The 23,382-nt window shown below is 52.2% G+C and overlaps 1 protein-coding gene and 1 long non-coding RNA gene across 3 annotated transcripts in view; one reads left to right on the plus strand and one right to left on the minus strand.

The window, feature by feature from the left end:
* On the minus strand, positions 1-9,064 carry LOC103691878 (uncharacterized). Its single transcript, XR_015635474.1, has 2 exons — positions 8,945-9,064; positions 1-515 (listed from the first exon to the last, which is right to left on the minus strand). It is a non-coding gene; the product is annotated as an uncharacterized LOC103691878 (long non-coding RNA).
* Positions 1,118-23,382, plus strand: part of Slc26a9 (solute carrier family 26 member 9) — a 27,511-nt gene continuing 5,246 nt past the window's right edge. The window contains 18 exon segments of one of the 2 annotated variants that reach the window (NM_001107172.1): positions 1,118-1,211; positions 8,404-8,546; positions 10,712-10,851; positions 11,005-11,115; positions 11,720-11,895; positions 13,285-13,449; positions 14,077-14,229; positions 14,519-14,601; positions 15,252-15,399; positions 16,675-16,788; positions 16,946-17,023; positions 17,602-17,697; positions 19,678-19,784; positions 20,462-20,531; positions 20,621-20,713; positions 20,851-20,964; positions 21,566-21,847; positions 22,697-22,751. In NM_001107172.1, coding sequence (NP_001100642.1) covers positions 8,422-8,546; positions 10,712-10,851; positions 11,005-11,115; positions 11,720-11,895; positions 13,285-13,449; positions 14,077-14,229; positions 14,519-14,601; positions 15,252-15,399; positions 16,675-16,788; positions 16,946-17,023; positions 17,602-17,697; positions 19,678-19,784; positions 20,462-20,531; positions 20,621-20,713; positions 20,851-20,964; positions 21,566-21,847; positions 22,697-22,751 — 2,110 coding nt within the window. In that variant the 5' untranslated portion in view covers positions 1,118-1,211; positions 8,404-8,421. 2 annotated transcript variants of the gene reach the window in all.

The raw sequence follows: 23,382 nt of genomic DNA on the forward strand, positions 1-23,382 counted from the left end.
TTACAGACAATTCATTCTTTCATTTATTCAACAGGTAATTGCTGAGCCCCTAACGTGTACCAAGCAACTTCATTTCACCTCCCCAGGGGTACCTCCAACACTGCTTTGCTGAAACACCCCTATATTGACTCCATCAAACTTCAGAGCTTCTGTTTTTATCTTAAAGAGATGGAAGGATGACTCAGGGCTAAGACGGTCTAACACATAATGCCTTGGGGGAAAAAGCCACCTGGAATCAGGGAGGGGCTCTCACTTGGTGGATTCCCACACTGCTTTCAGAGGTTTCCCACTGCACCTGTGCCCATGGGACCCAAGGCTCTGCCCCCAAAGGCATCTGGGAGGCCTAAGCACGGCCATTGGCTCTGCTACATTGGTTCCCAGAAGGAATGGTACAGAGAGTTGCTGGCTTCCAGAACACCTTTCCTAAATCCGCTGTAGGTCCAGTTTCTTAAGCTTCTTTACGATGGTGTTTCTGAGCCCCATGGCGTTTCTGATGGTTCTGAACACAGCATGCCCTGCACAGAGACAGATTTCACAATGATTTAAGGTGGGGGACAGAGCTGGAAACCCCGTCTCCACTTCAGCTACAAGTATTTCAAGGCCTTTGGGGCTTCTAGGCACCATCCATGCCCTTTCACAGGGTGCTCAGAGGTCCACTGTCCCCCATCTTTAGATCCCCAACCTTCAAAGCAAGAAGCCACAGAGCCCAACCCCTCAGGTAGCTTCAATGGTGTCCATTGTCCAGGAGGCTGTGTGGCTTGACCCCCAGCCCCATAAGTAGCAGGACAGCAGGCTCGGAGAAGAATCTGCCTGCTGCCCCTCCTCTGCTGACTACCTTGGGGGAGTCTGTGGGGTAGTGGCCCCGCTGAATGTGACCTATTGTCTTCTGGTGGATTTAGGAAGTGCCAAGCTCCCATCAAACAGCCCTGCTCCCCAGGTAAAACAAAAAAAGGGCTGTTCATTTGGGACCTTTCCCCCTTATCTCCTTTTCCTATCTCCTTAGGCTTAGCTCTGGTGTAGTGTTCAAAACCACTTCCCCTCCGAGCCAATCAGAAGCCGGGGCTCACCCTCGGCCCTGAGGTGAAGTTATTTATAAACGCCTCCCTGGATTATTTGAGCAGAGCCCTTTCACACACCTCAGGAACACCTCTCTGCTGCCCGCTGCCCAGACACACCTGCAGCCCTGCCCAGCCGGCTCTGCTCACCCAGAGGTAAGCTCCACCCAGCCCAACCCACCCAAGGGTTGGGGGTTATCCAGAGAAGGGTAGGCCCCAGGGGTACCTCCAGAAGAGAGATGACGACAGGGTGGGGGGGTTAAGAACCTGAGTACAAATGGGAAGGACATGAACCATGTGCAGCCCTCCAGTCCCTGCCCTATGTGGAGCCCACTGTAAAGACCTCTGCTGCTAGGGTGAGTTTCACTGGAAGAATACACAGAATGGACTCTGTGTTGGAGGAGCTCAGGGACGTCCAGTCAGGATCGGGCAAAACAAGGCCTTCCAGGAGAAGAAACCTGGACCTTCCCGTGCCACCTGGGTCTCTGAAGCAGCTACCTGCACTCTCCACTTCTTTTCAAGTCCTGGAAACAGAGAGCTCTCGATGCATCTCCAAGTGGCTGTGTCCCTGTCCTTCTGTCTCTAGACCCTTTTCTTCCCTCATTCATTTTCCCCAGTTCAGGGTACTCTGCATGAGCTCTGTGGACTCCTATTTGGTCCCTGTTGCTTCCATGAGGCTGAAAAAGGTAGCTGGAGAGGAAGATAAGGAGCAGAAGGCAAGGGAAGAACAGGCTCCATCCGGTGGGCGCCTAGAGCATCAGAAGGGTCTGGGCCAGTACGGTGGTGAGGAGGCAGGCTCGCAGGCGTCCAGATCCTGAACCACCAAGCCCACAGTTCTAAGAGGTCCCAGGGCATCCTTGGACAGTATCTTTACTTCTGGAAATTAGCCCAGAGGCTCTCCAGGCTTGGCCAGGCAAATCTTTTATCATCCCAACACCCATACTCAGTCGGGCTTAAGCATGTTCGGAGAGAGAGGCTGAAAGAGACCAACTTTAAGGATGTGCCCCTTAAAGTAGCAAAGCCGTCCCCACTCTGAAATGGGGCAAACTGGGAGAGGAATTTCTCCCTAAGTGTTTTTACTCAAAGATAATCCTCTCCCAGAGCCCCTGCAGCCCCTAGCAGGCTCTCAGGACCTAGCCAGAGCCTGCTTGGGCAACGTGAAGACCAGTACATACTGGTCCCTCCCTGGGGGTCTGTCCTGCCCTGAGTCTCACTCTGGGAAATCCTGAAGCAAAGCCTGAGCCTTTATCCCTTAGTACTCAGGGGCTTCTGGCAGAGTGACATATAATCTGTATTTAGTGAGAATGTCTCAAACTATACGAAATTACCTTAGAGGCGTGCTAAAGGAATGGAGACCAGCTAGAAATGAGGCAAATCATGGAGTGTGATGTGGTCGTGACCTGAAAGATATAATCCTCTAGGGGAGCTCAGACTTCACTCGGTGCTACCTGGGGTTTTGACTATATTCTTGAATTCACTGGTCTCTTCGGGAACTTCTAAGAATCTTATTCTGTGTCCTTCCAGGGACCTTGTGACCTTGTGCAGGTCTCACTGTTAGGCACTGTTCAGCATCTCACCTTACACCCTCTGCTGGAACTTAGTTCCAGTTCCTCTGTTCTCAACAGGGAAAGCAGCTGGGTGAGTGGGCCTGGAGATAAGGTATGGAGATTCGAGTGTCCCACCTAACCAGGAGTCCCCTTCAAAGGATGTAGTCTCAGAACAGCCAGAGAGTCAACATTTGCCTTGGGTACATTCTCCTTTACAGCAGAGAGGAGGACATCAGCCTGGGGCTAGAAGGGGACTACAGATTTGCAGCAGAAACACATGACAATTCAAAGCCAGAGCATTTCAAGGCACTTGATCTCCAGCCAGGACCCCAACCTTCTCTCCTGTCACCAGCTTATATCCCCACTCTTGCCAGACAGAGACTGCCTTTCTTGGGATACTTGAGGAAGGCAAGGGGCAAGCCCCTGGAGGCAAGGGGACCTCAAGGTGACCTTTCCTCTCCCTAGAACATAGCCATCAGACAGGAGAGTCCTGTGATCAGGAATCTGCCAGGCTAGGTCTCCTCCAGTGTCTGGCAAGGTGTGTCAAGGAATAACTTTGTGGCACCCTTCCCCCAGCCAGGGCTTAGGAGGAAGTTACTCTGAGCTACAATGACAGGGTCACCTCCAGATGTGACAGAAATCCAGGGGTAGGTGCTCACCTTTCTGTTCCCCAACGTCTCTCCTCCTACAAAAAGGACTCGCACATCTGGAGTGTGAGGGCCTGTGACTGGAGCATAGGAGTAAATAGGAAAGGGGAGGCCACGAGAAGGAGAGCTGCCTAAGCCAGCAGTGCTAGAAAGGGAATCTTCCAGACAGACGGTAATAAAATAATAATGGCATGGATTGATTGCTTCCCTGGGCCTGGCACCCCACTCTTCATTCCCTTGGGCATCACGATAAGCGCACCTAAACAAGCGTTCTAAAGGGATCCACGGATCTAGTTAGGCACAGGGAGGAGACCCAGTGAGCTTTCCTTCGAGGGGCTCATTTAAGGGGGCGATCATCTGTCACTTTCTCCCTTTCTCTGACTCCTCAGCTGTACAAGATCCCTAGATTCCTATAGCGCCAGGCTGACCTCATTCCTTCCTGGACTAGGTTAGGAATTGTCTGTGCAACCACATCTCTCTCTGTCTCTCCCTCTCCATCTCTCCCTCTCCCTCTGTCTCTCTCTGTCTCTCTGTCTCTCTTTCTCCCTCTCTCTATCTCTCTCTCCCTCTCTCTCTTTCTCTCCCTCTCCCTCTCTGTCTCTCTCTCCCTCTCTGTCTCTCTCCCTCTCTGTCTCTCTCTGTGTGTCTCTGAGTCTCTGTCTTTCTCTCTCTCCCTCTCCCTCTCCCTCTCTCTGTCTCTCTCTCCCTCTCCCTCTGTCTCTGTCTCTCTGTGTCTCTTGTCTCTGTGTCTGTTTTTATCTCTCTCCCTCTCCCTCTCTCTGTCTGTCTCTCTGTCTCCCTCTGTGTGTGTCTCTGTCTCTGTGTCTCTGTCTCTTTCTGTCTCTCTTTCTGTCTCTCTCTCCCTCTCCCTCTGTCTCTCTGTCTGTCTCTCTGTCTCTCTGTGTCTCTGTCTTTCTCTCTCTCTCCCTCTCTGTCTCTCTGTCTGTCTCTCTGTCTCTCTCTGTCTCTCTTTATGTCTCTATCTGTCTCTATCTCTCTCTCCCTCTCTCTCTGTGTCTCTCTCTCTCTATCTCTATCTCTATCTCCTTCTCTCCCTCACCCTCTCTCAAACCCCCTTAAGTCCTAAAGAGCCCACCTCTAGCTCTTCAGGAAGCCCTTCCTCTTTTCTCCACAATGAGAGTCACCTTTCTGTTCCTCAGTATTGTCACACGACACCTGAAGTCCATCCAAGTGGAGGGGCTAGCACTGTCATAGGGTGGGGCTCAATACACAATGATGGCTACAGAACACTTGACCCACCAGGGCTATGTGTTTAACTAGAGATCAACTCATCTCATCCCTGTACCTCTCTGCCTGTCTTGCTCCCTTTTTGTTGTTGTTATTTTAGAGTTTTAAATTTTATTTTATGTGTATGAGGGGTTTGCATGAATGTATGTATGTATGTACACCGTGTGTGTGTGTGTGTGTGTGTGTGTGTGTGTGTGTGTGTGTGTGTGTGTGTGTTGCTTACAGAGGGAGAAGAGGCTGTCAGATTCCCTGAAACTAGAGTTAGGGATGGGTGTAAGCCATCATTTGGATGCTGAGAATTGAGCCCCAGTCCTCTGCAACTGCTCTTAACCCTGAAGCCATCCCTCCAGCCTTCTGGTTCCTCTCTCACCTCCCCATATTGGAAGACTCTCTTAGTGCTCTGAGAACCCCTCAAGGTTGAGGTTTCCCCACCATGATAGCACACCCTTTCCCCTTATGCCACTGCTCCAATGCCTGAAGGGTTGGCTGAGATTAAAGGACCATCCCTGCTATGCCCACCTCTTCCTGAAAACAGAAAGTATGGGGAAGGTACCCCTTTTTCAGTAGCCAGAGATGCCCGTAAGCCTTCACTCGCAACTTGGTGTGCCACTGTGCTAGACAAGCTGAGGCCAGGGTTGGAGGGAGAACACAGGCAGAGTCCTCAAGAGAAGAAACAACACCCAGAGGTCTTGTCTAATCAGAGCTTATCAGAGAGTCAGTGTTAAAGACCCAATTCCCGCCATGAAGGGAACTCCACCGCAGTGGTCAGTATTGTCCTTGGGAGTCCAGTAGACCCTTCCTTCATAAGCATTAGAGTAGTTGTCAGAGGCCTAGTTCACATAGTCTTCGTGACTCAGTTTCTTCATTCACAAAATAAGAGGATTGGGCCAGCACAGCCAACAAGTCCCCTTCTAGCCAGAACTTCCTGACTTCAACCAGTTGTTGGCTTCTCCTTATTATAAACAGGTTTGTGAAAAAGCCCTGGTTCCTGCACCGCCCCGGTCCTGGAATAGGAGAGGAGCTGTACCGGAAAGCGGCAGGTTGGGGTTACCAAAAGCAGAGGGACTTTTCCCTCCTTTTAGCCTGTGTCACTGGGGACTCCCAGAGTTCAGGCTGCAAGGAAGCCTTGCCCAGAGAGACCATGCTGAGTCACCCATCTAGAACCTTCTAAAGGGCTCACACCCCTGCCCCTCTCCTCCCTCCCTTTCCTGGACAAGCAGCCAGGAATGACTGAAGCCAACCACCGTACCTAGGCCAGAGTAGCCATGCAGGAGAACTGAGGGGAAGAGGAGTCACCCGAGGCAGGGCTAGTGGGAAAGGTTTCTGAATGGGGGTGGGGGAGGAATTCAAGCAGGTCTCAAGGACAAGCAGCAATGAGTCAGAGCACCTGGGGTGAGGAGGAATTTTAGAGAGAGACCCAAGCCTGTTTGGGGTGAACGACCTGCCTGTATGGGGCAGACGGACCAGCCAACTGGATCATCTAACACAAGGCCAAAGAGAGGAGAGGAGCCTGGGCTTGGTCCTCCTGGAAGTGACAACCAGGGTTTCTGAGCAGGACTTGAGTGCCCTATGGGAGAGGAGAGCTGGTGGCCAAGAAATCAGTTCAGAATGTTGCTTGAGTGAAGTGAGACCTGGAGGGTGGGGGCAGGGCGAAGTCAGTGCACAGCCAGGGCGGAGGGGGCGGGGGAGACACAGGCGGAAGCAGCAATAGGATTGGTGAACAAACTAAATGTGGAGCCCAGGGGGTGGAGACAAGTGGGCAGGAAAGGAAGAGCAAACGGGAAAGTTAATAGGGGATCTGGAATAGTAGCATGGGATATCCCAGCCTAAGAGTATGCTAGTAGAACAGGTAGCCTTCAGCCCACCCCATCCTACTGGCTGGCACAGGAGCAAGATCTCCTCCCACTCTTCTAAGTGGCTCTGCTTGTCATCAGTCAGCTCATCTTGAAATATCTGGCCAGTTCTTTTGGTCCGTTCAGTGGCCTGGGACCCACTCCTCATACTGCAAGCATCCTAGCACTATGGGTTAGTCTCTGAGGCATCAGACTCCTCACCCACTGCTCCCAGTGAGCCTGCCAAGCAAGCCAGGTAGAAGCCAGCCCGCGGCAGACCCCAGGGAGGTTGGGAGGAAGATGAAACCATGCCGCTCCGTGGAGCATGAAGACTGGATGCTGGAGAATTATCTCCCATAAGGAAGAAAGCATCCTCCCATCTTAATAATAATCACTGGCATTGCCACCTGCTGGGAACCTAGGGAACCAGAGCGTCACACATGAGCTCACTTAATCCTCACAACAACTGTCGGGGCTGTTATTATCCCCACTTATGGAATGAAGAAACTGCACCTATGAACCCAGGTCACTCTGCCTCTAAAGCTCAGGCTGTTTTCTTGAAGCTACTTCGAGTTTCTCCCACTACAAGTCTCACATACCATGGCCCTTACTCATTTCTGCCCAGGTCTCCTCCAAAACTCTATTGGTTGATTGACTCAACAAGCATTTGCTAGGTACTAAATACCAGGCAAGGAGCTGGGCAGGAGCTCTGCAGGTAGGTTCATCCACCCATCCACCCTCTGGTAGGTACCATCCTGGGGTTTCACTAACAGTCCAACCTGCCGTTCCGAAGGAAGGCTTTCTCTGTCTGCAGACCAAAGGGTTGGCTATGCCAGTCCACTGCAACCCAACACAACGTCCTTAACCAAGACACTCAGGTTGTTGACTTTCTTTTCCTTTTGCTTTTTTTTTTTTTTTTCCTTCTTGGCTGTCACACTTATGTCCCTGTGAGGTAAGGAGCCCACCCCACTGTGTTGATGGAGGACCTGGCGGCTCAGAGATGCAATTACCACCCCTTCCTTCCATTTTTCCAACACAGCCAGAGCCAGTCTCAGGTCTCAGGATTTTTCAGCCCTTTCTAGCGTTCTCTTCCAAAAAGGCAAACACACTAACCCACTCCCTGAGGCCTTCACCTAGTAAGTCTGGCAGGGTAGGTCCCTCTGGGGTTGTACACCTTCAATTTTATCTTCAAAGCTTTTGTGCTTACAGCCACCCCAGGTCCCCTGAGGACCTCTCCAGTGGGGACCTCCCTCAAGCCATCACATCTACCTCCTCCCCTCAGGGCCTCCACACAGCTTTAACAATTCTCACAGGGAACTCCTCTGGGCCCCTAGGGACCTGGCACCGAGCTCTGCCCTGCTCAACTCCTGGAACATCAGTGAGGTTGCGCAAAGAGTGAGGAGGAGAGAAGCAGCCGTACACAAGGGTGGGGAAGAGGCTAGGCACAGGAAGCTGTGGGAGAGCGAGCCAAAGCCGACCATCCAGACTTCCCCAAGTGCATCATTGTCCTTCCCGGGGAAACCTGTTGGTGGAGTTGTAGGCAGACAGTCTTATCCAACAGAGGTCCTCCTGAGGTGACGTTGGCCATCCCCCTGCCTCTAGGCAGGCTGTTGTCCCATGCGTTCCAAGCTAACAGGCTGAATGATATGAACCCTTCTGGCAGGGAAATGGAAGCCTGGGGCAAGAAGCAGCCTGCAGAGCCATCCTGGGCTGAGGGAAATAAGATTATCGTATTGGAAACCAGCTGTGACTTTTGTCCTTGTACTCCCACCTTCTCTCTGCCTGGTGCTCAGCGGGAGTGACAGTGATGTCACAAGTGTGGAGTGCCAGCCACGTGCTGGGTGCCAAGCAAAACAGACAGGGCGAGTGTGTGTATCATCAGTGCCTGAGAAGGAAGGCCTCCGAAAGAAGTGAGTCTGGCGGAAAGACTTGACAGAGGAAGGGAGGCACCTTGCCGGATAGGGGCGGGAAGACTAGAATAAATCTCTGTTGCAGTGAGGACCAGAGAGAGAAGGCCCCAGCCGGCACTGAGAAGGGATGTGCCTCACCTATCCACACTCTGCTTCTCCCAAAGCTTGTCAATGTCCCAGACATGAGCCAGACCAGGCCCCGCTACGTGGTAGACAGAGCTGCGTACTCCCTCTCCCTCTTCGATGATGAGTTTGAGAAGAAGGACCGCGCCTACCCGGTGGGAGAGAAACTTCGCAACACCTTCAGGTAATATGGCCTCCTGGATCAGTCCCCAGAGGGTTAGGAAAGCCCTGAGGGAGGGGAGATTCTGAACCCTGGAGATTAGAGCCTGCAAGCTCATATACGTACTCTGAGACCCTTAGGGAGGATGGAGAGGGGAACAAGAACTACTAGCTGTTTCAGAGGGTTGTAGGGTGTTCCTGAAGTCCTCCCACACCTCTCTTGGGTCCTCAAAGGACCTGTAGATGGGTGTGCTGCAATGTGGAGTGGAGATGGGCATGTGACGCCCCTTTCCTTGTGTATCAAAGGGTACCTGAGCCACCATCTTCCCATGCCTCATCCCCTCTTGCATGGCCCTTCTATCTGGTTCAGAGAATTCCTAGAGGAGGCCCTAAATTCCTAGGCTGTACTGAAAGGGACCTCACCAGCCTTCAGGGTCTTCCCATTCTCAGGTCTCTGGACTCTGGTGGCGGGTTGTGCAACCCACCAGCCAAAGGAAGTGTCTGTACACAGTGGCCCACACTCATTCCTCAGAAGCCTGGGCCACCGGCTCCGTCCTCTCCCTCCCTTTCCCCCCCTCCAGACTTCTGGCAAACCTCACGTTCCCTCGCTCCCTTGGGGAAACAGCTGATTCAGTTACTTGGATTGAGGTCACCTCACCGGCAGTAGCTAAAGTGGAGCCACAGGTGGAACTGGTTGAGGCCGGGGGAATCACCCACTGAAGTCTTTACTAAAAATCCTAGTTTAGCCCTGCCTCTCCTGGGAGGCTCCACCTCTGCTCAGGGACACTCAAGAACTGTGCACCCAGTGTCTGAGCCTGTCCCCAAAACTACGCTCCCCAGACAGATGGGCTCAGCGCGACTTTCTGTCCTATGAGATAACATTTAGGTTGTCTGCCTGCTGGAGGGATGCAGGATCCTGACGTATTCCTGAAGATTGGGGATGATTAAAACTGTAGAGAGGCAGAAACTAACAGTTCCCATGACACTGGCACAAGAGCCTCGAACAGCGTCTTACACACGGACAGCGCTCTAATAAATACTGGTTGAATGAATGAATGAATGAATGCCTAGAGAGCTAATCCCTCCCTCCAACTCTGGCCTGACCCTCTGAGGCTTCTGTATCTCTTTCCAGCACCTCCTTCAGACTTCAGGTTGCTTTCCCTGACATATGGCAGAGGTACGATAAGGCTGGGCATGTGAGTTGTATCCCTTTCCCAGCCAACTGTCTACCGGTGAGTCCAGTTTTCTCTGCCACAAGCCAACCGGATGGAGTACCTGCAGGACTGTTACCTCCCAGCACAGGGCTTTCTGGATACATCAAGCTAGTCGCCACGTCTCGGCTGCAGGAAGCACCACGATCCACAGAAGAGGCTGAGCTGACAGGGCCTACCTCGGAAGCCATTCTACAGAATATTTAATCGGAATGGGGAGGAAAAAAAAATCTGCCTATACTTCCCAGGATACAAAGCATTGTCTGTGTTGGTTTCAGTCTTGGGTGACATCCAGGGCCCCGGTGTCAGGGAAACTACTGTTGAGCAATAGCAAAGAGAAAAGATCGGTGCGGGGCAGGGAAGGAAGCCTAATCAGACTGTGAGTCACCGGACGGACCCAGAACATTTGCCTTCCCTCACCTGGGAGAAGAAAGCAACCCCCACCCCAAGTCATCAATCCACTGCCTGTCACCCTTGGGTTTGTAAGCCCTTGTTCCGGCTACTCGTGCATTTCCATGAAAGGATCTCAGGGTGTTCCACAAACAGAGAAGAGATCGATACTCCTTACCCTGCTGGCCAAGGAACGGCTCTCCCATCTTTTCACTCTGATGCTTTGCCAGGGGTGACGCCCGTGCTAGACTCACCATAGGTAGAGGTTGGCCGAGTGCACCTCAGGGGGGCAACCGACTTTGCCTTTTTTAAAAGAAGTTTAAAGAGAAAAGGACGTGACACCTCAAGAAGGCTGAGCTACCATAAAATCAACAGTTTGCAGCCAAGCCTCGTGTAGATTCCCGCTTGGAGAGCCAACAGTGATGCCCACGGTGTGTTGCTGGGCTCTCCAGTTTAAAGCACAGCTCTCCCTCCTCAACATCCTGCAGTTCGGGATGTGCGCTCAGGATACCGGGTGAACCAAATGACAGGAATGTTAGTGTGCATAGCATGACACGCTCTCTCTGCAACCTGCCCTCTTCTCCTGCAGGTGCTCCTCAGCCAAGCTCAAAGCCATTGTGTTTGGACTGTTGCCTGTGCTCTCCTGGCTCCCCAAGTACAAGATCAAAGACTACATCATCCCTGACTTGCTGGGTGGACTCAGTGGGGGGTGCATCCAGGTGCCACAAGGTGAGAGTACCCTCAGCCAGGCCCAGCAGGCCACTCCTTCCTGTTCTACCCCCATCTCCCCTCCCCCCCCCCGCCCGATTCTGTGAACACCCCCACCCCTGTGAACCAGATGCTCTCCTGAGCTAAGCCTCACTCTCTCTTTGCCTCCCGCAGGCATGGCATTCGCGTTGCTGGCTAACCTTCCTGCCGTCAACGGTCTCTACTCCTCCTTCTTCCCCCTCCTAACCTACTTCTTCTTAGGGGGTATACACCAGATGGTGCCAGGTAAGGTCTCTCCCCTCTGGCAAGCGCAATGACTTGGACCCCAAAGACTCAGGGTGTGGTAAAGGAGGCTCAGTCCCCACTTTCTCTTGGAATTGATGTTAATCCAACCTGAGAGAATGGTTGCCGCATCCGTTCCAGGTCCTCCATGACCTTGGAGAAATCACTACGCCCCTGTGAGCTCGCAGCACAGCCCGATCTGTCTCCCTCTCAGGAAGGAGGGCAAAGTGCTATTGAACAAGATATACCATAGGCTATGCAGCCCAAACAGATTCGAGAAATGGCTGCTCTCTGCAGGCTGCTACGGGGGTATTTGGAGTTGTCTGGTGGCAAGTGAGATGGAGCAGTCTGGTTTCCGGTGCAGGCTCTGCTGAGCTTGCACTTGGAGTTGGCGTCCAGTGAGATAATGTTAACAAGGATGTATATGATCTGGGGAAGTGTCTGTGGCAGCTTAGAGATGACTGCTGGTAGAGAGTTGTGCTGGCAAGAGACCAATGTGGAGAGACATTCAAAAGGGCTGGCACGTGTTCCTGGGCTGGACCCCTTGATCGTTTCCATGGGCACGTTGCAAACTTCTGACTTTTGCTGGCCGGGTGGGGCACCACAGGTACCTTTGCCGTTATCAGCATCCTGGTGGGTAACATCTGTCTGCAGCTGGCCCCAGAGTCGAAATTCCAGATCTTCAACGCCACCACCAATGAGACCTATGTGGACACAGTGGCCATGGAGGCAGAAAGGCTGCATGTGTCTGCGACACTGGCCTGCTTGACTGCTGTCATCCAGGTGAGCCTCATAGCCACCCTACCAGTGACTGCACCTCAGAAGATGGCAGACCACCTTAACGATACCTCGAACCACACAGTGCGCAGTTAAAGCTGATTTAGAACCTAGCTGTCCTCCCTATCCTAGGACCAAAAAGGACTTTAAAAATAACTTAAAGTCTCCCCCACCCCCACACTCCCCAAACCTATCTAGAGCATAAAGTCTGCCTAGAACCTTTCAAATGCCCCTTAGAGAAACTCTGATATCTGCCAGCATCCCTCCTGCCCCTCCAGTCACCTCTGTCTCAATCCCAGCCCCAAGTGCACTGCATAAACTGCCCATCTAACCAGAACTACAAGGGGTTCCTCTGGTGTTGATGAAAAAAATGTAGCATGGCAGTGTGCAAGTCCACAGCCACTCCTGAGAGACCTGTCATTCGCTCATCACTCACCTAATGTTTCCTGGCGGCTTTGCTCTACCAGGAATTGAGCTAAACCCTAAGGATACAAAGATAAGTTTTAAAAAAAAGAAAAGAAAAGAAAAGAGGCCCAGCTCACAAGTGGCTCCAAGCGGGACAGAGGAAGTGACCTTGTCAATAGATAAATTTGTGTGCTATGGCAAGATAAGAGGCCCAGCAGAGCCAAGAACGAGTGGCTATGGGGACCTAGGAAAGTCCTCCAAAAGGAAGGAGCAGTTTCCCTGAGAGAGCAGGGATGAGCAGGAGTTTACCGGTGCCTAAATGAACAGGCACAAAGGCTGCACCGGGCAGAGGGGACAGCAACCAAGAGCACGGAGGCCCAAGACACTGCAGCCTGACCAGGAAGGGGACAGCAAGGAGTTTGGTGTGGGTCAAGGGCAGGGGATCAGAGGAACTTAGAAAGGCAGGCAGGGGCCCAGTAATAAAGTCAGCAGCTTCCCTTAGGAAGTAACTTGGCTCCTATCAGCTACAGAAACATGGTGGTGGGTAGGTAGACCTAAGTAAGACAGGGATTCTGCAGAGGCCCTGGCGGGAGGGACAGAGTGGTGGCTATGGAGAAGGAGATGGGAGTGGGAGGAAGAAACATTTTGCCAAGAGCACCAACTTGTGGTAAGCTGCGTGTGGGAGGAGAGACGGTGTGACTCCTAAGTTTTCGGTTGGGCAACAGGTGGCAGCGGAGGAGGACCACGTTTATTTTAAGATGAGGGAACTGAAGCCAACTTGGTGAAACGACAGAGAGACTATGTACTGACGGGACCTAGGTCTGGTGGCAGGCACCCAGGTCATAGTGAGTGGCAGGGAAAGGTTACAGACGCCTCTTTTCCCTAAGTCCCTACTGTCTCTGAGCTGCGTGAGACTCCAGGCTGGGCTGTGTGTCAGGCAAGCATTGGGACAGACGCCCCACCGTGGACTATCTGCTTCCTTCCTTCCAGATGGCCTTGGGCTTCATGCAGTTTGGCTTCGTTGCCATTTACCTCTCGGAATCCTTTATCCGGGGCTTCATGACAGCAGCTGGCCTGCAGATTCTCATCTCTGTGCTAAAATACATCTTTGGTCTGACCATCCCCTCCTACACGGGCCCCGGCTCCATTGTCTTTGTGAGTCTAGAAACACCCTCCAGAGAGGGGCAGGGTGGGAGCAGAGTTCACATCCTGATAGTTGGCTGGGCCATTGAGTAGAGAGGATCCCAATGGGTTCTCCATGTGGGAGAGGGGGCCTCCTGTACTCACTGGGGCTCTCTGTGGTCAATCCCTGCAGAAAAGGAGACCCCCATTCCAATGCCTGAGATGCCCTTTACCTGGGAAGCCCTTCTTTTTTAGTTTAAACTCTTGATAAGAAAGAGAAAATACATCATCATCTTCAAGACCCCAGCTCCCACATCAGTGGACCATAACCCCCTGTAACTGTAGCTCTAGGTGATCTGGCACTCTTCTGGCTTCCACAGACACCTGTATGCCATACACTTCACACACACACACACACACACACACACACACACACACACGTATGCGCACACACAGATAAATATAAGAAAGTATGCTATCTTAGCTTTCGCTCCTGGTGCACCCTGTGGGAGAGGGTAGTTGAAGATGGGATGGTATTCACAACCAGGGTTGTGTTCTGCCTTTGTGTGTCTCTAGCGGCATCTCTCCCCTGGGCCAGGCACCCAAGGGCAGGGCAGTATGGGAAGAAAGGATGAGAGCTTGTGATGCTCTCTCCCCTAGACCTTCATTGACATTTGCAAAAACCTCCCCCACACCAACATCGCCTCGCTCGTCTTTGCCCTGGTCAGCGGTGTCTTCCTGGTCCTGGTGAAGGAGCTCAATGCTCGGTACATGCACAAGATCCACTTCCCCATCCCTACAGAGATGATCGTGGTGAGCATCCTGCCTGCCTGGGGATGGGGTTTTGAGGCTCAGGATGGGGGGGGGGGGGCTGTGAGCAAAGGAGCCCTTGTCCATCCCTCCACCCACTCCGCTGACAGCCAGCGGGACCAGAAGTCGCACGTGAATGTGTTCTATGGCCACTGTGTGACCCCTGGGGTGGTCTTGTACGCACGCTCCCCTATGGAGGCAAGACAGTGGGATCTGGGAAAAGATTTAAGAAAGATCCCCGACCTAACCCCAACCAAGAGTCAGTATCCGTTCTCCGCTTTGGGGTTTACAGGTGGTAGTTGCAACAGCTATCTCTGGGAGCTGCAAGATGCCGAAAAAATATCACATGCAGATTGTGGGGGAGATCCGACACGGGTGAGTCCAGATCACTCGACAGTCAACCGCACCCTGATCTCCACCAGAGTCGGGGAGGAGATGGACAGCTCTAATGTTCACTAGAAACTACGTGGCCCCGACTCAGGAAAGCCACACGACCAGGCCATACTGAGCATTTTATGGAAAGTCGGTCTTCAGGGAGGTGACCTCCCCAGCCCCATAAGTTTCGTGTATTGAATACAGTCAAACAAGTCTCTCTCTGGTTCACCCATTGCTGGCTTTCCATTTTGCTCTAATGCACAGTCTTTATCCATGCAAAAAGGTAGCCACTAAGATCAACTAATTCTTTAAGCACCTATGTTGGACCCAGGAAGACCAGGGCAAAGCTCGCCCCGCAGAGCAGGAAGAGGGGAGGGAGGAGGCAAAATCTCACAGCACTAGAGGCCTATGGGCCTAAAAACTAGTGCGTACAAGGAGTTCAGAATCTGCGCACAATGAAGCCCTCCCAGCTGCCGGCTTATCAACCTGGAGAAGTTAAGGCTCTTAAGCCCTGGCTTCCTCTTTTAAAAAACAACAGCGATAGGGCCTGTGTGGAACAAGCCATACATGTAAGACCCTGGCATATGGAGGGAGTTCAGCTCCCCTCCTTCTCACACCCCTGGGCCCTGCCTCTTTTGGATCCTTGGCAGGTTTCCCATTCCAGTGGCACCAATGGTTTCGCAGTGGAAGGACATGGTGGGCACAGCCTTCTCCCTGGCAATAGTGGGCTATGTCATCAATCTGGCTATGGGCCGAACCCTGGCCAACAAGCATGGCTATGACGTCGATTCTAACCAGGTACCTCCAGCTGCCCCCGGCAGGGCTCAGGGGTGTGGGCCCCACAGAATCCTATTAATGACAGCTAAGGAGGCTGGGGGTATGGCTCAGTGGTCCTTGCCTAGCATATAGGAGGCTCTGGGTTACACCCCAGCTGTTGTTGTAATATTATAAAAAATTAAACTGTCTTTTACCCCCCCACACACACACACACTAGGTCTGGTACCACAGTGCCCCAAGGTATCTGGTAGACATCTTCATCTCAGTCAGCAAAGCCTCTCACCCACTTTGCTCCATCCCATATCACACTGCCGATGGCTTCTCTCTGAGCCTGGCAACAATCTCTCTACCCATCCAGTTCCCAGAAACATACATCTCAATTCCATGGGTGCTTACCACCCACCCAGCCACCACATATTCTCTTAAACTTAATTCGCCACAAGAAAGAACACACAACACACAACCTCTGATCCAACTGATAAGATATAATGGCCCACCTAGACACACAAAGTCCTGTACACATCCCTTAAGCACATTCATAATAACCTGTAAAGGTACAGAGTGGAATCTTAACATCCGCCTCCAAGTGCTCTCGGCAGCCTCTTCTCCCAGTCTCCTTCCACTCCAGTCTCCTCCTCTTCCCTCAAACTTTTCTCCTGCCCATCCTTCCTTCTCGTCCAATGACAGGCCTCGTTCTATCTTGTACCTGCCTTCACCTGTACATCCTACACCCAGTCTCTCACAAAGGGCAGAGGAAGATGTCTTGGGACCCCTTGTTGTGATGTGAAGCAGTAAGGGTTAGGGGACTAGACCTAAGAGATTGACGTCTTATTTTTAACTTTCTTTTCTTTTGTGTGTGGGGAGCCTTGGGGGAAAGCGGACATGTTCATGTGCATGCACATGTATATGCACATGTTATGCATTCATATACATATATGTGTGTGCTACCTATGGAGGCCAGAGGTTACCGTCTCAATCTTCCCATATCATTTCCCAACCTTTGAGCTGGGCAGACAGAGTCTCTCATTGAAACTAGAGCTCACTGACTGGCTACATTACCTAGCCCGTAAGCTCTGGGAATCCTCCCGTCTCTGCCTCCCTCAGCACTGGGGTTACACATTTTAATTTTTAAAATGGGAGCTGGGGGTTTGAACCCCAGGTCCTCATGCCCATGCAGCAAGCATTTTACCTGCTGAACCATCTCCCCAGCCCTGGGGCTCTCTAACCTTTCTGAGGGCTAGCGTGTGGTTCTACAGCATCATGGTCACTTCCTAACCACAGGCCCTTCTCACACAGGAGATGATTGCCCTGGGCTGTAGCAACTTCTTCGGCTCCTTTTTCAAGATCCATGTCATTTGCTGCGCTCTCTCTGTCACACTGGCTGTGGATGGGGCTGGAGGGAAGTCCCAGGTGAGCCTTGTCTCAGAGGCCTGGGGTAGGAGTTTTCCTGAGAGGTCCAGGTGCCGGGTATGCCATCCTTAACCAGTTAGCTTCCAATCCAGCTGGGAAACAGCCAAGTCACAAGACTCCCAAACCCACTCACTCTCAGCTCTTTCTCCCTGACTAGGTGGCAAGCTTGTGTGTGTCTCTGGTGGTGATGATCACCATGTTGGTCCTGGGATCCTATCTGTACCCTCTCCCCAAGGTAAGAGCCCAACTGAGAGCAGGAGGTAAGGGGATGGGGGAGGGGGGGGGGCAGTGACAGCCTGCAGCAAAATAATTTCTATGAGTGGGAGTAACACTTGGTTGGCCATCACTGTCACATTTGGTGTCTGTTACCCTACAAGGTAAATGATACAAACCTTATTCCCCCATTGTACAGGTGAGGGAGACTGAGGCTGGCTGGCTGACTTGTCAGTGAGACAGCTGCTGTGTAGGATTGATTTTACTGTATCTGACTAATGTCAACCTCCGGCTTTCTGGGAGTTTTATCCCCAGGCTGGAGAATAGAGGGCAAGGTTATCTGGTACTTCAGGATCCCCTCAGAGCCTCTCACAATGATGTTAAGGTATGAGCCATTCAGGGGTACAGGAAGAGGGGAAATGTAAAACTGGGCCCAGAATGAAGTATATGGCTCAAGAGGCTACATTCTCATTCCTGAGACTGAGGAGGAGTTTGGAGGAAAAGGCCTTGTCCTGCCTGACTCCAGGGTCAGACATGTGTAGGAAGGCCAGGATGAAGGGGATACCTCAAATGACACCAAGCAATGTTCTACTTCTCCAGGCTGTACTAGGTGCCCTGATCGCTGTCAACCTCAAGAACTCCCTGAAGCAACTCACTGACCCCTACTACCTCTGGAGGAAGAGTAAGCTGGACTGCGTAAGTGTGTGGTGCCCCTGCCTTCCTGTAACCTGCTCTGGCCTGACACAGAGCCCTTTTGTCTGCTGCTCCCTAGTCCCCAGGGCTTGAGAAACTGAGGAGAGAGACACTCTTGGTTCAACCACTCCCTGGCCCAGTAGCCGATAGCAAATTCCTTCACCTCCCTGAACCTCAGCCTCTGTACTTCCGAAGTAGACTCGTGCCCTCTCAACTTTGGGATGGCTTATGCAGAAGAAGGGCTCATACTAGCGAACTGCGTGTGGTGTGGGTCACACACATAATCAACGAAACTTAGTATCTATTACTTTTCTAATTTATGGTGCCCCCCCACCAATTACAGAAGATTTTTCTTCTGTGAAGGAGAAAGAAAAGCTTAGAACATTAATTAGAACATTAAGCAGAAGACCAGGATCCTGAGGCAGTTTCTAGGCTTCTTGAGGGTTCTACTTCCCCATCTGTATGTGGGATGAACTTGTGCTCTGAGTTGCACACTGGCTCCGAGGGTTAAGTGAATCACAATGGGAAAGCACCATGCTACGTAAACATCCTGCAAGTGTGACTTCACACTGCAGCTGTGCCTTCACAGGCAGTACCGATAAACGCTCCCGTATTGACAGTGCTGTCTCATGTCCACTTAAGCCCACCCACCACAGCCCAGACACGAGACTCACTAAGCCCGGTTGACGATGACAAAAATGAAGGCTCAGAATGGTTCAGTGAACACCACGGTCAGAGGCGGTGGAAGGAACAGGTGTCAGAGTCTAGCCGGAAACCTGATGCTGGGCTCCAGACTTCTGGGCTGTCCTGCTTCTAGAAGGCAGAGGCTTGCCTGCACCATATAGGGAAGGAAGTCTTTAAAGTCAGGAAATATGTGGTCCCTTTGGGGGATTCCCAGTGAGTAGGGGAGACAGGAAGAAACTAAATGTTCTAATTCCCAGCCCAACGATCTGCTTTTACCACATGGCACCCATCTCTTGGTTTTGGCCATAGTCCCTTGTAACCACACGATGTCATGTGACTTGATCTTCACTGAGCTTCTACAGAAACTCCCAACAGAGACTGACTCCTTTAACAGCAGTTCTCAACCTGTGGGTCCTGACCCCTGTTGGGAATTGAATAATCCTTTCACAGGGGTCACATATTAGATATCCCACATGTCAGATATTTACATTATGATATTACCATATGTATCATCACCATGCATTATACATCAGATGATATCGGTAAACAGATTACAGCTTTAAAGTAGCAAAACAATAGTTTTATGGCTGGGGGGTCACCACAACATATATTAAAGAGTTGCAGATTTGGAAGGGTGAGAACCTCAGCTTTAGAGCCATTCAGACCTCCCCCCAAGGCCCTTAGGGGAGAATGCATCCAACCGGGAGACCGGCTTTCTGTTCAGGAGCTGAGTTCTTACCAAAGCATGGACACCTCACTGTTAGACAGGAAGAGAGCTCGCATCCATAACACACTGCAAGGCTAGGACCAATGACTCTCTGACACCCCCGTTCTCCTGCAGAGTGGGGTTCATTTTCCCTTGTGTGGACCTGGCTACACAGTTCAGAGCCCAGCTTTGAACCTGGGTGTGCCCGAAGCAGGGGCACACTCTTCCTACTCCACTCATGCCCACACTTCTGTATTCTACAGAAATAGAAGGCTAGATTTCTATTTTTAAAACTAGACCAAGGAGTGGGGGTAGGGGAGGGGTGGAGCTCAACGGTAGGGTACTTGTCTAGTGCATGAGGCCCTGTATCCAATCCCTGGCTCCGGGGAGGAGGGGGGAGGTCATGAGCTGCACTTGTAAGAGAAACAGGCAAACAAACCAAAGCACCGGGACGTGACTCATTGCAAAGGTGAAGCAAGAACGGAAGAGATCTGAGTTGGGCAGGCTGACTAGGACCTTGGCTAATCCCAGAAGACTTCCTGAAAGAGGCAGTGTTTCTCCCCAGGCTGCCTTTGACTTCTCTCTCCTCACAGTGCGTCTGGGTGGTGAGCTTCCTCTCCTCCTTCTTCCTGAGCCTGCCCTATGGCGTTGCAGTGGGTGTGGCCTTCTCCATCCTGGTTGTGATCTTCCAGACCCAATTGTAAGTGACAGCCTCGTCCCTCCCAGGCACAGTATGGGGTTGCTAGAACAGACTGCGAGGACTCAGCATAGCACACTGTACTTTCTGCCCTCTGGGCCCAGCACAGGGACATGCTGCCAGACCTCAGAAGCACATAGCCCAGCCAGGCCAGTAGGCATAGACTAAGCTACCTAATTTCTGTACCCTGAAACCTCAGAGCTAACCAGCATGGTTTCAGAGGACTGGGGATGAGGAGGAGTAGACAAGGAAGAACGAGTGAGAGCCACTACCCCTCCAGAAACACTGTGAGATCCTCAGCCCAAATGGGAGCCCACCCTGGGGAACACTAGGTCAGAGATGGGCTCTGTGCTTTTCCTCCAAAGAAGCCATCGGCACAGGCGAGGTCACCACAGAGGAGGTTAGGGTGGTGTGGGAGAAACCTTGTCTTTCTTCTTGTAACTCAGAACCAAGGATTTACTGGCTTCTCACCTACATACTCTTCTTTCAGTGGGCCCCCCGAGTCCCAGTCTGGGGGCCACTTCAAGATACACCTAGTGATAGACTAGCCACAGACCACTAGGCACAGGTCCCCAAGGCAGACAGAATAACAAGCCGACATAAGATCAGGAATCCCGGCTGCTTTTCCCGTCCTCGTCCATCTTTGATCCTTACCCGCCTCCCTCCTCTTCTTCCTGTAGTCGAAATGGCTCCACGCTGGCCCAGGTCATGGACACAGACATCTATGTGAACCCCAAGACCTACAACAGGGTACGTAATCCAAGTTTAGACCCTCCCTCCTTCCTCTGTCCCCCTCCCCGAGACCTATCTGTGACCTGAGCTCAGTCTCCCTGTCACAGGTCCAGGAAATTGAGGGAGTTAAGATTGTCACTTACTGCTCCCCTCTCTACTTTGCCAACTCAGAGATCTTCAGGCAAAAAGTCATTGCCAAGGTAAGGCTCCATCCTTGATGACCAGATGGGCTGAAGAGAGAGTGACCGGAAGATGGAAGCAGGAAGGGGCTAGGAGCCAAGGGCAGGCCATCCCACAAAGGTACAGGTCAAGATTGCTGTTGGCCCTCTCCCCACAGACAGGTATGGACCCCCAGAAAGTATTACTCGCCAAGCAGAAATATCTCCGGAAGCAGGAGAAGAGGATGGCAGTGCCCACACAGCAGAGAAAGTCCCTCTTCATGAAAACCAAGGTGAACTGAGGCCTGGACCAGCTTCACGCCCATTCTTATCCTGACCCTGGCTCCCAGCCTGCAGCACCTTGAGAGGGAGGCAGGAAGTCTCTGGGAGCACTTACTGGGAGCACCTACTGGGAGCACTTATGGGAGCACTTACTGGGAGCATTTATGGGAGCACTTACTGGGAGCACTTTGGGAGCACCTACTGGGAGCGCTTACTGGGAGCGCTTTCTGGGAGCACCTGCTGGGAGCACTTGCTGGGAGCACTTAATAGGAGCATTTATGGGAGCACCTGCTGGGAGCACCTGCTGGGAGCACTTACTGGGAGCACTTACTAGGAGCATTTATGGGAGCACCGATGGTCACTTTCCAAGGGGAAGGCTGCCAGCTCCCAGGTAACCATTGCGCCCCATCTCCAGAGGTGAATTTCCTAGCCAAGGCTTCAGTCTCCTCTAGAAGGCTCTTCTCACTTGGGTTGGGAGAGACAAGCCTGCAGGCCTCCCAAAGGAAGGAACTTTAGGAGAAGCCTGTATTCACCATCAAGTTAAGATGTTGCCCTCCCTCTGCTTGGGGTTCAGTGCCACAGTCCTGACTGCCCCCCCCCTTCCACCCGCAGACGGTCTCTCTACAGGAACTCCAACAGGACTTTGAAAGCGCTGCCTCCACAGACCCCAACAACAACCAAGCTCCTGTGGCCGACGCTCACATATCCTACATCACCTTCAGTCCAGACTCCTCCGCAACTGCTGCATCCGAGCTGCCCACCTCCACTCAGTCCCCCAGGGAGGCTAGTGATGCTCTGGCCAGCGTGCCACCCTTCGTTACCTTCCACACTCTCATCCTTGACATGAGTGGAGTCAGCTTTGTGGACCTGATGGGCATCAAAGCTCTAGCCAAGGTGAGCCCCCATAGGGTGGGAGGAGGGTGTGTGGACTAACTGAGGGAGGTTCCACACCCTAGGGACTCCTTGTCCCGGTGCAAACAGGGTGGACACACTCTTCAGGGCAAGTTGAGAGCACCAATGCATTGGAGTGAGCTCTCTGAGCTTCAATCCACCCACCAAGACCATCCTGAGTTCTTGTTATCAGTCCCAGAACACACCTCGGGTCCTCTGAAGTGAGGCCAGTTTGGCCCTTGGTTCTGCTGCCCACGCTCACCAGTGAAGCCAGGAGAGAAGAAACCGTAATACCAGTGTGCTAGCACGTAGGCCAAACAGGCTGCCTGGGGATGCCGAGAATACAACCAATGCCAGGTTACAGCAAGCCTCAGAGAGGCCAAGATGGAGGCAACCCAGGAGAGCAGAGGGACACAAAGCATGGACCAGCTGACGTCACTGCCAGCCAGGGACAGTGAAGGCCCTTCCCTAGCGCTGAGCTCAGCTGACTTCTCTAGGCTGGACAGTGAGGTGGAGACCTTCAGTGGAAGCTTCCCTCGTTGAACCTTGGTTCTGAGCACTGAAAGCAGAGAGCTGGCCCTTAAATCAGGCCATGGTAACTTTAAGTGTCTGCCATGCTGACAAAGCCCCATTTCCGCCCCACTTTTCAGAGAGGCCCTGGGCCAACACTCCAGAGAGACCCAGGGTGCTCTCTGCCACTCATGCCTGTGGCTGCCAGAGCCCTCAGGATTGCTTGTCTGTTTGGCTTCCCCTCTGAAGTGTGTTTCGTGAGTCACTTTTAAGACCCACTCAGAACATTCCTTTCCTTTCTCTTCTCCCATTTCCTTCGCCACCCTTCCCCAACTCCTCTAGCTAAGCTCCACCTATGAGAAGATCGGAGTCCAGATCTTCCTGGTAAACATCCACGGTAAGAAAGTGGGGGCCGGGTGCGCATTTAGGGGACCAGCGGCTGGAAAGGGATACAGTGGGGACAGGAGAGTGAGCAAGATTCCTCTGGGTGGGGTATGTTCATGTAATTGAGAGTAGATAGAAGTATGGTCTGCTCACCCTAATTTGTGTGTATCCTGAGTCGAGCCAGCCAAGTCACTTTATCCATCTGGGGGTTCCTGTCCAGCCATGTAAATCGGGGGGGCTGACTGGTTGAACTTGGGATCCTTTCCAAATCAGAAGGTTCATGGATCTAGATAAACACAGAAAAGCCACACAGCCTATCTTCGCAGAGGCTTGTCTCCAAAGGGTGCTTTAAGCAGCCTTACTGATGGGCCTCAGAGCAAAGGACACTCATGGCATTTGCACATGTGCCAAGTGCACAAAGCACACACAAGGGAAATAGGAAGAGGATGCACACATTATCCGGACGCCACCCACCAGGGCTCTGCAAGGGCCACATAATGAGCCCTAACTGTTACCCCCATGACCACTCCCCAAAAACCATCTCCAGAATGTGATAAGAGCAAGGACTCGGCCACATGTTGGAGGAAAAAGGAAGTCTAAGCCTTGAGGGCTGGAATTGGCAGCCATGTCCACATGGACAGTGT

The sequence above is a fragment of the Rattus norvegicus genome, chromosome 13 (genome assembly GCF_021556685.1).
Source record: "Rattus norvegicus strain SHRSP/BbbUtx chromosome 13, alternate assembly SHRSP_T2T, whole genome shotgun sequence".
NCBI classification, from domain to species: domain Eukaryota; kingdom Metazoa; phylum Chordata; class Mammalia; order Rodentia; family Muridae; genus Rattus; species Rattus norvegicus.